The 18,881-nt window shown below is 44.2% G+C and overlaps 1 protein-coding gene across 1 annotated transcript in view; it reads right to left on the reverse strand.

The window, feature by feature from the left end:
• DOCK5 (dedicator of cytokinesis 5) overlaps positions 1-18,881 on the reverse strand; it is a gene marked incomplete at its 5' end in the record, with an annotated part of 172,525 nt that overhangs the window by 130,245 nt on the left and 23,399 nt on the right. Inside the window, one exon of the mRNA XM_081091307.1 lies at positions 1,192-1,247. Within this exon, the coding sequence (XP_080947433.1) occupies positions 1,192-1,247 (56 nt within the window). The remainder of the gene's footprint in view (positions 1-1,191; positions 1,248-18,881) is intronic.

Below are 18,881 nucleotides of genomic sequence, written 5' to 3' on the forward strand. Positions count from 1 at the left end.
ATCTATCCACATTTCAAAGCAGATAATAAAGGCACAAGCTAGATGGGTTCTGATCTATTAAAAAGTCATAGGATGCCTTAGAAACCAAAGTCATGCCCAGCCAGTGTGGCTCAGTGGTTGATTGTCAACCTATGAACCAGGAGGTCAGAGTTTGATTTCTGGTCAAGGCACATGCCTGGTTGCAGGCTCGATCCCCAAAAGGGGGTGTGCAGGAGGCAGCCAATCAATGATTCTCTCTCATCACTGATGTTTCTATCTCTCTCCCTCTCCCTTCCTCTCTCTGATATCAATAGAAAAAAAGAACAAAAACCAAAGTCGTTTATGCTCATGAAGGATCCTTACACTACAGACTCTGAAAGGAAAAGCTGTGGACTGGGAACTTGCTTCAACGTGAGTCACAGTCACCAGTTAAAATAAAAAATTTTGCTTGTTCTTTAAGTTCATATGATTTTATCTGAGAGTAGTTTCTTTGTTCATTTAAAAAATTAACTTTTTAAAGGATAGGGAATTAAGTGACATAAGTATTCTTTCCCTTTAATAAATTTAGAACTTCACAATAATTAACTCTGATTATGCTTTAAAATAACTACCACTTCTACAGTAATGAGCAAAACAAACACTGATAGGATTAAACCCAAACCAAGAAGCAGAATGGCTGTAAAAACCAGGGACTCTGCGTAACCAGCATCCGGATAGAAAGGTCTTCTTTAGGTCATGCCATCGTAGGCCCGTTTGAAGGCCCCGAGAAATTAAAGTCAGCAAGACGTTAAATGAAAATAACTAAGTTATAAATGAAGGCATGTGGTACAGGCTACAATCTGTGGGTAGAAACATTCAGCACCAGGATTTGGGAAGGAATCAAAGGAGCAAAATACCAATTGAGTTGATATTCATAATACAGGCAAACACTCCTTTATTTTGGTAGGTTATTAAATTGTCAAAGTTAACAGTGTGTGTGTGTGTATACACAGGTGAGTGCAAATACTGAGTGTGGCTGAGGAGGACAAGGTGCAGGCCTGACCAGAAAGACAGAGCCAACCACAGCAATGTCACTGTATCACCACACTGACGAGCTTGAGGGACCGGGAGCAAGAAGCCTGCAGAGGCCGGGCGGGTCTCTGAATTCACCTCTGGGCCTTTATCCTGAGTTGGCTGATGAAAAAATGGTTGATGGTATATGCATTATTTTACCAGAGGATATGTGTTCACATCTAAAGAGCAGCCATCAAAGAGACAGCAGACTCGGTCTAGAGACAGCAGAGAGCAGATATGGGACAGACAGCACAACACGAAACTAGCAGACAGATTTACTCAAAAGTTGAATGATAAGCCATACCTTTTTAGCTTTATTTTGGAGGGTATATCCTCGGTACCAACCTGTCAAGGTATAAGAGAACACACAATCCTTTATGTTATCTGGGATAATATAAAGATATTAGCAATATACATCCTCACGTTCTGTTAGAACAGTAGGTGGAATCCAAGAGACAATTTACAGATAATATGCCAGATCATGCACATTTTGGTTTATTATACAATAAAAATCTAGATCAACTTTAGAGCTTTATCCTCCTAATAACTAAAGGATTTAAAATTCATTTAGAATCATGCTTCATCTCTGCTCCTCTGGAGAAAGGATAGACAAAAAAAAAAAGACAGAAGGCAACCCAACCTCTTAACACCTTCATAAATACCATGAGTTTTCGTATGAACGGCTCTGGATTTCATCTATATATATACATTCTACAAGTCACCTTATACTACTAAAACAGACATTTTAAATAATTTATATGGTCTCTCTCTCCCCCCTTTCCCTCTCCCCTCCCCTCCCCTCCCCTCCCCTCCCCTCCCCTCCCCTCCCCTCCCCTCTTCTCTCTCTCTCTTTCTCTCTCTCTCTCTCTCTCTCTCTCTCTCTCTCTCTCTCTCTCTCTCTCTCTCTCGTTCCAAGCATAAGAATCACTATTATGGAACAACTTTAAACTGGGGAAGCAAATCTTATATATACAAATATTTGCACTTAAACAATGAAATCAATAATAAAACATTTCAAATTAATTCTTGGCATTGCTATAAGCACCCCCCACAGTAATAAAGGGGTTATGTATTTGCTTGATGAGGCTTTAAGAAAAGGTTTTAACTTCCTTTTCAAAATTCCAATAAATACACATATACCTATGGATGTTTTCCCACCCTCTATTTTGTAGAGAGAGTATATAATTTAATCTGTCCATAAACATAGTTTATATTAAATATTTATTGAACACCTACTATAGGTAATTCACTGTAATAATTTTCCTTATTCCCCATGCCCATCAGGCATGCTGTTGTAAGAGGCACATATGTGTAAAGCAGCCATAAACACACAGAGAATAGATACAAGCTGTAATTAAAATAACGTTAGGTAATTGCTAATAGGGTTCTAGACCTTTCTTGTAATTTTTTCTATGTAAGATCACCAAGAAAATAGTCACACAATCTATTTTGGACATGTTACAAGTAGAAAGTTGAACTTACCTTCTTTGCACATAGATTTAATAACATTTTCAAAAATTTTTAACAGTATTCAGAAATTTAATAAATTTGGCTATTGTTTTTTACAGGGAGAAATGGAGCACTGTCCTGTGGGATCTATAGTTTTGCATCAAGGCCCATGACTGAGAGAAAGATATTGCAACAGGAAATACTGCTCCCAGATTAGAAAGCCAAAGCGTGCAAGAGATCTAGACATAACACCACGTTAAATAACACCACGCTAACTATACCTCCCAGGTCTCAAGAGTCTTTAGCACTGGCACATACTTGCTTGAGTCTGCTAACACATGACAATGGCTATTGCCTAAGTAAATGGTTTCAACTTCACCCTGGGATGGGGAGGGGGAGGCAAGCTGAGAAACAACAACAACAAAAAGACAGAAGGCAACCCAGCCTCCTAACACCTTCATAAATACTACGAGTTTTTGCATGAATGACTCTGGATTTTCATCCATATACATATACATTCTACAAGTCACCTTATACTACTAAAACAGACATTTTAAATAATTTATATGATCTCTCCGCCCCCTCCCCCCCCCCCGTTTCCCTCTTGAGTCTTTTCCAACCAGTTTTCTCTCTCAATGTCCTATAAAACCAAGCTGTTACAATACAGACTTCACTTCACTTTCAGAGAGCAATTTACCTGTACTTTTGTAAACAGTATTTTCGCACAGCCATTCATCACAGAATTATGCTTCCTAAACCTGTCATTTTTGAAAACCATTTTTTTTTTTACCTCCTAAGTCTCTTCTAGATCGTGGTAAGTATACAACCCTTATCTAAAGGCACACAATTATCACGCTGAGTTTGTAAAAGGGAACATTTTGCTTGGCCTTAGGCAGCAGCAGGGTATTGCTGGAATCTAGAGTTTTAATCATATACTGTAAAGACTCCATAAATTCAATTGCTAATAACTGCAAGGGATGTGGTAACAGTTCAGGTTGTCATGTGCTGTTGAGTCGTCTTCGACTAGTGACGACCCTATGAATGAGTGATGCCCAGTGTCCTGCCCAAAGCAGCCCTGCTCAGCTCCTGTAGACTCGTACCCGTGGCTTCTTTTATGAAGTAAACCCATTTCATATGTGGTCTTCCTCTCTTCCTGCAGCCTTCCTGTTTTTCCTTTTCCTGGCATTAGTGTCTTTTCCAAGGAACCCTGTCTTCTAATAATGAGCACAAAGTAGCACTGAAGTTTTTGTCAAGAGGATGTTTGCTCATTTCTGCATTACAAACCTGGGTTGTGATATAGCCAAGAATACAAGTTTTCAATCAATCCCAATGTTTAAAGCAGGATAATTATAGTTAAATATGGTTATGCGATTAGGCTTCTGAATATATCATGATGCAAAGAGGTAGAGAAGGTATATCAATAAGCAGCTATAACCAAATGAATGAGTGATGTGAACTGGTAGGCATCTCAGATGCTCTCTTAACACATTGTATGGGGGAAACATATTTATACGTTTTACGTTGACTGGTAGTAGAGTGCGGGACACGTATTTTATAGACGCGGGATACGTTTTTTATAGACTAGCGGTAGAATGCGGGTAACGTATAAATACGTAAACTAAAGTTATCGTAATTTTACTGAACGTTGCCATTTGCGCAAAAAATTAGCAAAAATGGCCCACACCACCTGTTAGCGCGTGATAAAAACAACCCGCAAACAATGTGCTAAGTTAGCACATTACTGAAATGAGGGGATGGCTTAGCCCAGAGGGCTACTCTTACCAACATTTAGGTGAGATGAAGTTTATAGCAACCATGGTGAACATCAAAAGTGATTCTATGCTACGGGTTGCTCTTCCATTTGGGAAACCATCATTTCTGTTTTCCTGGGACTGCCCAATACAGGAAAAATCCGTCCCCTCTGATTTGAGCTATCAGAGAGTTCCTAATTCCATTGTCAGAATCGCTTACTTTATCTGGTTTCTCAGATTTCCCCCAAACTTCAACACTGCATCATCTGCTTCATTTCACCTCCTGTGCAAACACTTCTCTCACTTCCTGGCTCTGATATGACAGGTCCTCAGCTGGCTCTTCTCCCTTCTATACATAGTCATTCCACAAATATTTATTTATTAAACACTAGCTTAGGCACCAAGGTGTAGTGGAGAGCAAATGTATCATAAAGATTACACTCTAATAGCAAAAAAAAAAAAAAAAAAGAGAGAAATACATAGATGATCTCAGATAACGACAGTGCTAAGAAGCGCTCAACCAGAGTAGCACGGCAGAGGATGGCTGGTGGCACAGGACATTGCTTGAGAGGAGGTGATCAGGGAAAGGCCACTCTGAGAAGCTGGAAGGAACCAGTCATGAAAGGGAAGAAGAAGGTATGAAGGTGGTTAGAGGAAGGCGTGATTCTCAAGCCTGACTGCCCACCAGATTCACAGGAACTTGCAAAAGCACTGGAGCCTGGGCCACATCCTCAAATATTCTGATTTAACTGGAATATTTGGGTGGGCCCAGGCTTAGTGCTTCTAGAAGTTCCCCTGGTGATGCTAATGTGCAGCCAGGCCTGACTATCATATATCCAGGTGGAATATGGATTTTACTCCAAGTACAATGGGAAGCCAGTGGAGGGTTCGAAAGGACATCATGCCTTACGCTTTTTAAAAAATTTATTTTATTGTTGACAGTATTACAGATGTCTCCCATTTTCTCCCTCTCCGCCCCCCTCTACCCAAGCCCCGCCCCACCTCAAGCCTTCCCCAGGCTACTGTCTGTGTCCAGGGGTTATACATATATGCATATAGGATCTTTGGTTAATCTCTTCGTGTTTCTTCCACCCCTTCCCACTGAGATCTGTTATTCTGTTCCATGTATCCATGCCTCTGGATCTACTTTGTTCATCAGTTTATTTTGTTCTTTAGATTCCACAAATAAGTGAGATCATGTGATATTTGTCTTTCTCTAACTGGCTTATTTTGCTTAGCATAATAGTATCTAGGTCCATCCATGCTGTCAAAAAGGGTAAGAGATTCTTCTTGTTTACAGCTGCATGGGATTCCATTGTGTAATACAATGGAATTAGCTTTTTAATCCACTCATCTACTTGGGCACTTGGGTTGTTTTCAGATCTTAGCTATTGTGGACGCTTGGAAAGCGTAAGTATGCCTTACGCTTTTAAAAGACCGTGCCAGCTGCTCTGTAAGAATAAATCATGGGAAGTGAGACACAGTAGAAAGAGGAGCATCAGTGAGGAGACTAATAGGTACAGTAAAAATGAAGAGAGATAAAAAGATGTGAGACAGATTTTAAATATAATGTAGTTGTTGCTCATGATTTAGCTGAGAATAGCCATGAATAGGGGGAAGAAGGGCAAATATTCAAGGGCATTTAGATCTTGAGCTTAGGTAAACAGGTGGATAGTAGTATTCTTTGGTATAGGAAGATGGAAGAAAGGAAAATGTTGAGTAATAGAAGACAGAATCAAGAGATTTATCTTGGCCCATCTGCTTCCCTTTCTGAGCAACTGAGCCCTGAGCCATTAGGTGGGACAGGGCAACTGAGGAGTTTGCATGGGGGACTCTGAGTGGGGGACAGGGCACTGATGTGGGTTATAAGAGCGAGAACAGACGTGCAAGAAAATGTCCACATGGGAGAAGGTGTGGTAATGAAGATTGAGACTGGTTATATAATGGGAATGGATTGAATAGGAAATATATTAGGAATATTGAAAGACAGTTTTCTTACTGTCACAGAAGGAAGTTACAAGCACAGAAAGGGAAAAAAACGAGAATGAACCGTGTGATCCTGGAATGGAGAAAAGGTATCCATACGTACTCATCACTTTTAATATATCCAGACAGGTCAAAATTCACAGAAGTGCTACTGTGTATTTGTACACACAGGCATACAATCCCTAGCTCTGCTGAAGTACCTACTAGTTCTTATTTTTCTGACTCTGACACAGATGATGAATGCCTCAGAAAAGAAGCTATCTATGCCTGGCCTCGAGAGCAGCCAGTCCCGAATGAAGCAGGGCGGAGGATTCCATGGGGGACAAATCCAAGAAAGAAAAAAAAAAGAGGAACCGAGAAAGTCTCTCCTTTGTCTGAGACGGTAGAAGGAGATAAACACGTCTGTCGGGAAGACTGGCTATGCAGTAGAAGTGGGCCCATGTTGATCGAAACGAGAACAGCAGTGGTTTGGGGGAGGTCAGAATTGTGTGGAAGAAATCAACAGGGGACTTCCTGGGGCAAGGGAAGTGTTCTTATCGTGACTGGAGTATGAGATGCACAGGTGCCTTTATTTGTTAAATCTCATGGGACTGTATTTCATTGCATATATGTGCACTTTTAAAAAGCCATACAGAATTTATACTCTCAACAGAACATTACAAAGTAGCCACCTCAAAGTGTCATGGCATTCCATGATAATGGGTTGCTCCGGGATTACAGAATATTCTTGTTGAAACTGCCTCTGAAGCCAGCGGGAGTCACGTGTGAAAAAATCAAAGAACCATTTCTTCATTACTTTCCCTCCCAAAGACATTATTCATCTTAATTGACCACTTTGTGCTGCAAAACTGATTCTGAATGAGTTTTGCTATTTCTGAAAGTTCACAGACTGACTCATTCAACAGAAGAGACGCTGGGACGACAAGACATGCAAGGTCTTCATCCTCCTCCGTCTTATTTTCCAACGGGAAGAGAAAAACATACACATGTCAGCGCACAAGCAAAGAAGCATAGCAAGCAATTTCATACAGGGTTCAAGTTCTGAAGGAATCAAAGGGTAACACGGGACAGGGTGGAGGTGGGGTTGGGGGACTACGAAGCCTGATAGAAAATTCTCTCTGAGAAGGTACTGGGAGCTGAGGGCTCACATCGCTAATGCAGCCATTCATTCATTATACATAAAACACTTACAGAACATCAGACACGTCTTCAAGGAGAAAGAAAATAGATCTGCAAACAATTAAATACAAAAGGGCTTTTAAGGGCTCTGCTTGGGAATAGCCTCACACAACGGGAGGATCATGAATATGCCGCAGACTGGTAAGGCAATTACTGAGGGGCCTTTGGAGATTTTTGAACCACAAAAGCATCTTTACATGTGGAAGTCATGGAGTGGGTTTTGTAAAATCCCTCTTTATACTGCAGTTCCTAATTAGTTTCCTCTCCCCCTAATCAATAAATTAGTTTTTATTGTTGTGAAAATACGTAACAAATACTTCACTATTGTAACTATTTTTAAGTGTACAGTTCAGTGGTATGACATACAGTCACATTATTCCACAACCTTAATTTTCTTTTGGTCTCCAGGAATTAAAGATAACAAACGGATAAGGAGCCACTGTTTACATGCACCCACAATTCAGGGAGGGGGGGAGGGGCAGGAAAAGCAGGTGCTAAATCCTGTTGTTTTCCCTTTCAGTGTCATGGTCTGGTATTTGGCTGGGTAAAGCACAGTTAATTAGGTCAAGTCAAAGGTTCTGTCCCTTGGGGACCAGGTAACCTGTCAGGTTTCCAAGGCCAGAGCCTGCCCTCCCATCCCCAGTGAGGGTCCCTCCAACCCCCCAAGTCATGCCTGAGATCCCCCTGAGGAAAGGGAAGCAGCAGCAGCACAAGACAAAGAAAGGGCCCAGCTGCTGGATCCTCCCTGTGGGCAGCGCACTGGATGCTCACTTTCCAAAGGCACAGAGCAGCTCACTGGGGCTTTTGAAAAGAAGGTCTAAGGCAGAAAGTAAAAGGACGCAAAGATGGTCAAAGACAAGGTTCTATTCTTTTGTACCTTTTTCGAGACAAATCAGTCCTCCTGGTTCGTTATCTTAGCTCAGTTTTATGTCTTTGAGAAAGGCAGGTAGCTGTTGGAAGTCTGAGCTCCAAAGGAACTCGAGTTCACTGGAATTTAACACCCTAACTTTAAAAAGAGGAAACATAGGCAAAGAGATGAAAGGGTTGTCCAAAGTCAATCAGCAACTTACTATCAAAGCTGGCGATGCAAATGCAGGTCTCCTACCAGCCAGCTCCTCTCTCTTTTCCTGCCCCAGTTGCCTCCAGGGCCATGCCTGGGACAGTGGCTGGAACCCGGGCACTGCCTCTCAGGGGCAGGAAGGCGTGGCCCTGGGATCCCACCAACAGAAACCACGGGCACCAGCATGCCAAGCAAGTGGGAAGGACATGTGGTTTCCATCTCTGACTTTCTTTCTTGGACGAACAAGAAAGAGATGTGTCTTTGTAGTGCCTGACATATAGCAGGCACTCATAAGCTTTTAGTGAATGTATTAGTGAGAAAGAAGGTGGGACCTGGTCCGGGTGGGGTGGGGGTAGATCCAAATCACACTGGACAGAATGGAGAGGCGACACATCCAAATGCTGCCTGCAAAACCAGGGAACCCCTCTGACTTCACAGACACTTCCCTCTCATCTAATCAACACCATCACTCTCATTGGCCAATTCCCTTTATATTTTCTGCATTTGGCTTTTAAAAAACCTTTTAAAGCAAAGTAGCCCCGTTTAAAAAAAAAAAAAATCAGTCCTTCTTGCTTCTGACTCTAGTTTCCCTCTTCCGTATCCCTTTCACTAACTTACCCAATGAGGTCCAGAAAGCTGAAATGAAAAAGTGCAGCATGTGGTATTATCAGTCCTAGCAATGAACCTGCTGCCGCTCACCCTTCTATGGGCTTTGTTGTCATCAGCACCAACTTACAGGACGGGTGGGAACAGGGTGCAGGTTGGTGAGTGATGAATCAATGAGTCAAGCACCATAGATTGAAGGAAGCCACTTTCATAAGGAACTGTGCTGGCTCTGTGGGCCTCAAGGTGTTTGAGGATATAATAAACCCCACGCCCTGACCTGGAAGAACTTGTAATCTAATTGCTAGTGGAACAGAGAGACACGGGTGGAGTGGGGAGACACCAGCTGGCACGTCCAGCTAACCAGGATTTCTGGAATTTCAGCGCAGGCTTCTCTTTTCATAAACCTACCTACGCTCCAGAGGGCCCTGAGATTAGAGGAGAGGAAAAGGCTGCCTTAATGTCTGAAGGGAGAATGGAGGCCCCGTAAGGAAACTAACTCATCGTGTGCCGAGGTGCTGGGGATAGTGCATCTTAGCTAAGAGGACAAGTGAGGTGAGGGATGTACCCCAATGCAACACTCAGCACTGTCCCCAAGGACCCTTCTGTCCGGGTCACTCAGAAACTTGCTTCAAGTTCCTCAGTGGAACGCATCCTCAAAATGAAAGAGTGGAGCTATACTCTAGGGCTCTAAACATGAACCACTGGATCCCCCTTTGAGGAATGAGACACTCGGGGTGGAGAGACGCTGTCAGGGACCTGACAAGACCAACAGTGGCAGGAGCAGAGGTGGAGCCCAGGAGTGGCAACAGCAGTGAGAGTCCTGGTGGCAAAAGAGGAGAAGCAAGAAGGTGAATATGAACCTTCCGACTGTCAGAGCCGAAGATCACTGGGTTCAACTCGAGTGCCCTCTTTCCCAACACAGGTAGGCAGGCACGATCGGGGCCAGGAACTGGACATTCGCTCCACAGACACCGGTGGGAAGAGGGTTGTGGAAGTCAAAGACCCCACCAGAGACCTCTCTGTTTATTGTGTCCTCCCTGACCTCCTGCCAGACCTAAGGGGCTTGGACAACCTACTGGTACCAGAGGTCCACTGCCTCAGCGTTCTTACCCGGAGTGGGTGGGCTGGGGGAGGGACCAATATCCCTGGGTGCAGGGAATGATTTGGCTACGTCCCCTAGATCAGACATGCCTACCTGCTTGGGCAAAGTCAGCTGCTGAAAACAGGCAGGGGAGGCAGGTGTGTGTGGAGGGCCGGTGAGGCATCTGGGGGTGAAGTGAGCCCAAGTATGCCCAGTGGAGGGCAGCAAAGAGCCAACTGGCCAGGGCTACCAGCTTGTGTGGAAGAGCTGGGTGGGGGTGGAGGGCGTAAGTTCAGGAAGAGCTCGCCCCCACAGAAACACATGTAGGGTGGTGGGAAACTCATCTGGCAGCTGTTTAAAAAGCAAAAGAAGCGCACCCCCTTTGGAAAACCGTATGCTGTGTGCAAACAGAAGTGTCATTTCCTCAAAGGCCTTGCCACGTGAAAGTATGCTCTACACTTGGATTCCCGAGGACCCTGGTGGGAATCCCGGCTCTACACTCACTAGCCACGTGGACATCTTCAAGTTTCTTAGCATGATTTTCACAGCTTTAAACCAGCATCAGGAGCTCTGCTCTTCCGGGATTTTCAGAGCGGAGCCCGAGCGTATGAAAGCTCTGAGCTCAATGCTGGCGTGTAGGGGAGTGGAAAAGGCCAGGCAGACTTGGAAATGAGGTGCCCAAGGATAGTCAGGAACTATCCTCCTCCAGGGCCGTCCCCGGGCTCCTATGCTGACGACTTTTGCACATGCAGGAGACTATTCGGAGTTCTCTTTCTTTTGTTTTCTGAGGATGTCTGCCCCTGGAAGAAGCAGCAGACCCTGTCTAAATTATTCTTAAATTACAGATGACCAAAGCTGAAGCTACAAAAGCAGTTGTGTACCATGCTGGGGGCAAGCCTCAGTCCAAAGTCCAAGCACCTGATAAGACATACATTTATTTTCCAGCAGAATAAGTCCCATGACCCAAGAAAACGGCAGAGAAGATGGCTATGGAAAAGAGAACAAAAAAAGTAGAAGAACGAACTTGACCAAAAAACCATGTGACAGTGGCTGGAAAAATTGAGAAACATGGTCCTGAGTAACCCAGGGCCCGAGAGGAGACAGAAAAGAGACCTCGAACGTTCCCAAAATAGGTTATTCTAAGGCCTGACTTAATATTCAGTGGGCAGTGAATCTGACAGGAAGACTAATTAAAAATAAAATTCCCCCCACCCTTTCCCATTACTTCAGTTCCAACTACAATTATTAGTCTTAAGCCTGCATTGGTGAAAACTAGAACAAGTATTTGAGGTCAGGAATTTAGTGTTAATTGTTCCTGCCGTTTAGAAGGATTAAATTGACAGGTACAGTTGTTTAAAATCTTACATTCCTACTGTCAAAGTTAAATGCTCACACATTTAATATTCTTGTTCCAATAACAAACACTGGGGACAGTGCGCAGAAAATAAGGGTAGACTAATAAATAATCCTTCTTAACAAGGACCTTTCCTCCCTGGCCCTGTCCATCCCTCCCTGCAGCCCGAGGTACACGTGGAGGTGAGGCAGGAGAAGGTTCTCTGTATGCCCGAGACCCAGGTGCAGCACACACGTTTTTTCTGGCAGCGTTTTCTGCTCCTATAACACTTTCTGTTGAATAATTTGCTTCCGTGGGTTGAATAAAATGGAGGCACTCTGGCATAATTAATATTTATGATGTAAAAGCATCCTTACAGGCTCTTAAAGATCGTAAGGGACTTTTAAAACTATGAGCGAAGCCCAGGCATACCTTTAGCCTTCTCTCTCCAGGTATAAGCAAGAGGAGAGAAGTATCTGATTCAGATTTGCCTCAGTCAATTTTGAACTTGCCTCTAGAACTTTCTTCTTACATTAATCCTTAACTGAGTCTCACCCAGACCCGCAATGATTTGACGTGTTATGTTTCATAATGGGGATACGACACTGAAGACATTTTTGGTAGAAGTTACACACCAAATTATGTGAATGGCCCGGCATCCAGGGTGAGCACAGCCATGAGTGGGCATGGATGTTCACGGGATGGAAGGAGCCTGCCCATCACTTTGCTCCCTCCAAACCCTTGATTCCACTTAGATCCCTTGGAGCCCAAAACTTATGCGACACCATAAGCTCAGGAGAACATTCCTCCAGAACATCACAAGTGTATCTCTGCTTTTGGGCTGAGCCCAAAGGGGCCCAGTGCAAGTAGCGGTTCATGACAAAGTCACTGAATGACGGTACCACTCAGAAAGGGTTCCCGGCCCTATGCTAGAAGATCCCATATATGCCTACACCTGAGTAACATAAACTTTGAAGATGGAATTTTAGAAGCACGTGCAAATACATCTCAAAAGAAAAAGACAGAAGGCATTCTCTTTTTGATAAAATTAAATCTGAGATGACACTTTCCCCAGACTCTACTTTTTAATTAGCTTTTCTTGTGAAAACACTCCTACTGCCACACACAACTTTTGAAAAAACACATCTCAGGAACATATGTCCCCAGCAGTAGTCACTGACAAGCGGTACTTAAGGTGAAGGTCAAACAGATGTGGGAAGTGACCGGCAGACTCAACAAAATGCCACCTGGCCTAATCTGCTCTCTAGGCTGGTGCCAAAACGTCCGCACACAGTCCCTGCCATAAAACCCAAGCTGTTGGGCTCACTGCCATTTATATTTGTGAAAGGTGGTTGTTTTTATGACTAGAGCATGGGAAGACTAGATTCTGAATTACAATCAACTTCCAATTATCTTGTCTAGTGGTGTAACAATGGTAAATGAATGTGACACTTCGAATGCCTTATTTCAGCTTATAACACATACTTTTGCACATGCTAAGAACTGATTTTTAAAAATCAATTTAGACTTTCTTTGTCTCTCACTCACCTATGACCAATGGGCCTTGCTGACCAAACACAGAAGGAACTGGATAGAAAAGAGGAACAATTAGTCAGAGCTACCGGGTTGACTAATTATTACACAGGATATGGTAGGATGTGACAATCCATCTTCTCAAATCAGACATTCTCCAAGAATTGGATGAGACTGTACTGTATCTCTGTATCTATGAGTTTGTTTCTGTTTTGTACATGGCCCCATACAGAGTCCTATTACATCTCCAAAAGATGCTTATTAAGGCACTGCTTGAAGAAAATCTTTAAATGCACTCTCTTCTTATTTATGCCTCTGTTAAAAGTTTCATCAGCCATGGAGCCAAAATTTGGTATAGCTTTACCTATCTGTCATAATACTGTCCTCTATACTTACTAAAGAAAGCATGTTTTATAAAATGAGAGGTAAGCCCTAGCCTGTTGGGCTCAGTGGATAGAGTGTTGGCCCTCAGACTGAAGGGTCCCGGATTTGATTCCAGTCAAGGGCGCATACCTCAGTTGCAGGCTGGATCCCTGGCCCTAGTCAGAGAGTGAGGCAACCAATCAATGTGTCTCTCTCACATCTTGGCCTCTCCCCTTCCCTTCCACATTCTCTAAAAATCAATGGAAAAATATTCAGGGATGAGGATTAACAACAAAAAGACCAGAGTCATGTCCAGCTCAAGCCATAATCCATTTTTATTCCTTTGCAGATTGTAAGGGGGTGAATTTCTTGATCCAAGTGCATTTTAAAACTGGCCTCACTCCATAGAGAAGATATAACTTCGGTAGATTGGGCACCTCCTATATGCACACAAATGCTTCTTTTTATTTCTTTCAACTTTCCAGGATTGCCCATTTCCTCTGGTTCCAATCCCACCATCTGTGCTATCCTTTGAAACAATATAAAATGTTTTGCTGTGCCTGTCTCTGTAGAGCTTGGAACGCCTTTGAGACATTATCTCACTTTGTTATTTCCAATGGGGCCAACTGTGTTGTGTTTACCCCAGAGATCACTGCTAACACCAGCCACTCTCTCAAACTGGAGTGGCTTAGAGAGCTAAAATGAATTAACCAATGGATAGGAGTCAAATGCAGGAACCCAGTACCCACTGGTGGAACAACAGATCTTGGGCGTAAAATCATGGTACCTAGACTTTGGTTAATCACAGGACAGCAGGGATGCTGAAATCCTGCTTTTCAAAGCACTTTTCTTTAATCACTTTCAATTGAAAACTGGTTGCCTCTCATACGCATCCTGACCAGGGGTAGGGAGTGAACCCACAACCCAAGTAAGTGCCCTTGACTGAGAGTTGAACCCACCACCCTTTGGTGTGCAGGCTGGTGTTTTAACCCCTGAGCACACCAGCCAGGACTGATTTTTTTGGGCTTGGTTACTTTGTTCATTTGTTTTTGTCTATCCCTTGAATGAAAACCCTATGAGAGCAGAAGCCTTGCTGTGTTGTCGCTCAGGTGACCTTAGGACCTGGAACTTCTCTTATGCCTAATAAAGGCACCTGGCACATAATACTTGCTCAGTGAGTGCTGCTGAGGGCCAAATGACCACACAGAGCTCTCCCGGGGGCAGTGCTTTTAAAGAACATGCAAGATGGAGAACAACTGCTTCGCTGCCAAATCCCGTGTCTGGTTAAAGAAGCAAAGGCGTGGCCATGACTACAGGCAGGCCAGTGCCACAGATGAGGCAAGGACACTTGCCTCAGTCCTTGTGGATTTTTGTTCCCTGGAAAAGTCTCTGGAGGCAAATAATTCTTCAGGGCCCATAAAAGGTGAGCAGCATACAGCTTCCCAGGCAATTCTATCGACTCCCTTCCCTCGTTTTTAGTAACAAATGAAGTTCAGGGGAAAGTCACAGAGAGAAACGAATGATAAGGGATGAATGATGGCTCTCTCATTGGGACTATGGTCTCCTGTTTTGAAGCCAAAACACAATCATTCTGGCAATTCTGCAAAAGGTCAAACACAGGGTTACCATATGACCCAGCAATTCCACTCCTAAGCACATACCCAAGAGAAATGAAAATGCAGATTCACACAAAAATGTGTCTGCAAGCATCTGTGGCAGCGTTATTCATAATAGCTAAAAAGTGGAAACAACCTGAGTGTTCAACTGTGAATGGATAAACAATGTGGTACATGGGTACAATGCATATTCATCAGCAACAAAAAGGTACAAAGTACTGACAGGCTACTGCATGGATGAACTCAAAACTAGTATGCTATGTAGAAGTCGGTCACAAGGGACCACATATTATATATGATTTCATTTACATGAAATGTCTAGAATAGGCAACTCGACGGAGACAAATTAGGTTGGTGGCTGCCTGGAGCTGGGGGGTACAGGGCTTCTTTTTGGGGTAATAAAAATGTTCTGAGAGTAGAGAGTGATAATGGTTACCCAACTTTGTGAATGGTGCACTTTGTAAATAACTATTAAATGATTTACTTTAAACTGGTAAACTGTATGTTTGAAATTCCTCTCAATTCAAAAGACAAAAGCTCATGCAATAACCAAATTCCTCTGCAGTTTGCAGAGGACAGGGGAATGCTGGAGCCCCTGTACTTCCCTCTTGGGAGGAGAAAAGCAGTCCTGGCCTGTAACATCCGGGTTACATTCTGTGGACGTGACCCGGGCCCCTTTGCCCTCCACACTAGCTTGCCTTGCGCCCCGATTTGACTTTTGCTCATTCAGCAGACTTTTGCTGAGCACCTACTGCGTGCCAGGAACCGTGCTGGCCCGGGACCTGCAGAGGAAGGGGAAGCAGGCCTTGCCTTCAAGGACCAATCACTTTCATAGTTATCCACCCAACCACAGGCAGGAAGCAGCAGCAGGAGAGTCCGAGTGGTATTCTGTTGTGGGTTGTGGGCAGAAAAGAATGTTTCATGTCTGGGTTCCAGAGGGTGGACTCATGTCCACACCAAAATAGCACACACGGGTCTGGGATGCAAATATCTCAGAGCGTGGGGTGAGGGGGAGCCCCAGGAGGCAGACCTGACAGGAAGCTGAAGGCACAAGCCCCAAGGCCTCTAGCCGGTGCCAGCACTACCCACCCTTAAATTCCATCTGGCAGCCCCGTGGGCGTTTCCATTTTGTTTATTTTTTTAAAAGGGAAGAGGAGATGGGGGAGGAGGGAGAGAACAAGTTATTACTCAGCATTTCCATCGTGTTTAATGTTTGCAAAGCACTCCTGTCCTCACTCAGTCCTGAACTGCCTGAAATAATAAAGGAATTTGAGAATCCAGCCAAGAACTCAAAGTACTTAGCGGATGTAAGAACCTATCACTGCATCTGGCAAGGTGGGCACTATTAATCCAATGACATAAATACTATTTTTAAAATTAATCCAAAATAATAACCTCTATAAAGCTGACATGCTATTGGGTGAAGAATGAACTCATGAATAAGCTCATGTTCTCAATCTGCCCATTCACACCTTGACACGTGTCCACTTTTACAGAACAGGTGCTGATGTCCTCTTGTGAAACGCCAGAGTCCTACGGCTGGCACGCCCAGTATTTTATGGCAACAGTTAACAAGAAAAATCAGTTTCCTGCTGCCAGCAGACAGCACCTGGATCATCACACTACAGATGCGGCGCTGATAAAGTATGACTGTCTCTCAGCGGGCCAGCGCCTCCTGCAAGCGCGCTGCGGTGTGACCTGCAAGTGCGAGGAGCACTGTGGCTTCGGAACTCAAGCTCCGGAATGATGTGAAATCGACGTGTGTGTGTGTCTGTGTGTGTTTCTACTGAAAGTTAACCAAGCTCAGTGACCACCTTAGCTTGTCCGTAAGACTGCTACCTTCAGCAGTGTTCATCGGTCAATTGGGAGGCTACTTGGTAACGTATAAATAATATGTACACTTAAAATTACCATGAATATGAACCTTATGAGGACAAAGTGCTTCCATTAGCTATTTCAGAAAATATGTTGGGGCCATATAAAAAGGAAAAGAGAATTTTGAAAGTGTATTTAACAGACATCATCTGCTTTATTTCAGATCAACGCTCCATCTTTCTTCCCACACTCGGCAGGACAATTAGAAAAGCTGGACTATACCACACACACACACACGCTAAAGAGCTAACACGGCAAAGCTAACAGTTACCAGGTCAAGATCTGGGAAAGGCCGACTCAGAAAGATGAGGCCAGGATGTGGGGCTGCGTTTACCATGGAGCATCTGCTGAATTAAGAAAAGGTCCCTGCGCCACAAGCAGCATCTCTGACAGCTTTGTGGAGCCAGGAGGACAAAATCTGGAGACTGCCAATGGGTTGGCTATAATTTCAGACAAAATAGACTAAAGAAAAAAAGATGACTACAGACAAAGATAATAAAAACAGGCTTAACAAACAGAAATTAAAAGTTGGGATTGTTTCATGTTGCAATGCTAAAATTGTACGCACTTAAAAACAAGTCTGAAACTATATAGAGCACAAGACTGGCAGCACCGTAAACGGACACAGACTGCAATCATGGTGGAGGATTTAACACATTTCTCCCAAAAGACAAAGAAATCAGAACCTAATTGTCTAAAAAAAAAAAAAAGACAAAGAAATCAGAACCTATAGAACTTTGCACCCAGTCATCTTAAAAGATACATTCTTTTCAAGCCCACAGGAAGAGTTGCAGAAGCTAAACATGTGCCTTTTACCTGTACAATGGAAAAATGTGTGTTCCTAGAAACCAGATAGAACGGTTTCATCTGGCCCTGAGAGTGAGCTATGTGACCCAGTAAGGTTGAGAGGACTGTGGTTTCACTATGCAAAGGAGTCCCAAGAAGGTAAGTAGGTTGTGCTGAGTGTCTGGGTGACTTAGAGACTCCGTGGAATGGATGCTTGGCTGGACCTGAGATGGTGAGGTTGACAGGAAAAGAGGATGGAGCGGGAAAAGTCCACGCAGCCTCCTTTCGTCTCCTGCCCTGGGAGCTGCGGGGCACCTGGGGTTGTGTGAAGGAGAGGACAATGCAAAACCCCGCCCTCTGCTAAAACTAAAGGGAGGCAGCAGTCACAGCAGAGTCTTCTGTGCAGTCAGGCAGATGACAGCTTTTACGGCCAAACCCTGCTTCCCATCTCATCCCCACCCTGCATCTTTCTGTCCCGTTCTCAGAAGCTGCACCTGGATTCTAGGTGAGCACTTCTGCCATTCGACCATCACAAGCACTTACATGGGGAGCCAGGCCCTGCAAATCCAGAGTGCCTGCTCTAACAAGGCTCGCCCTATGTGTCAAAATCTGGTTTCCCACCCCGTTCCTGCCCCAATCTTCAGAGAATAAATGGGTCCTAAATGTGGTTCTCTGTTCAGATCCTCAAATTCAGTGGCCTGGATACATGTGCATTGTGCCCTGTGGGTTGGGGTAGACATGTGGATACAGGAGCCCTGCTGGGTATGAGAGCTTGAGTTGGAGCTAGAAGTTGGGGTGGGGAGGTGCAGACGTGATCTGTGCTTTTTAGACAACCCGGAAGTCATGAGCCCTGTCCTGCCGCCCACTGACACGCTAAATGGAACCGCCGCCCTAGCCCGACCTAGTTGCGGGACAAATAGTAGAGGGCTTTCTGGACCAGCTGTAGTCCTGACCTAATTCTCGGCAAGAATCTCAGCAACCCCAGTAAGCCTCCCTCATTTCTCCCCCAGTCTGGCAACATTTGGTGCTGAGTAGAAAGAGCACTTAGCCCTGGCTGGCTGGCATGGCTCAGCGGTTAGTGGGTTTGATTCCAGTCAAGGGCATGTACCTGGGTTACAGGTTCCCATCCCAGTTGGGGTGCGTGTGGGAGGCAACCAACTGATGTGGCTCTCTCACATTGATGTTTCTCTCTCCCTCTCTCTCTCCTCTCTGCCCCTCTCCCCTTCCTTTC

Source organism: Myotis nattereri, assembly GCF_964212035.1.
Source record: "Myotis nattereri genome assembly, chromosome: 5".
In the NCBI taxonomy this organism is placed as follows: domain Eukaryota; kingdom Metazoa; phylum Chordata; class Mammalia; order Chiroptera; family Vespertilionidae; genus Myotis; species Myotis nattereri.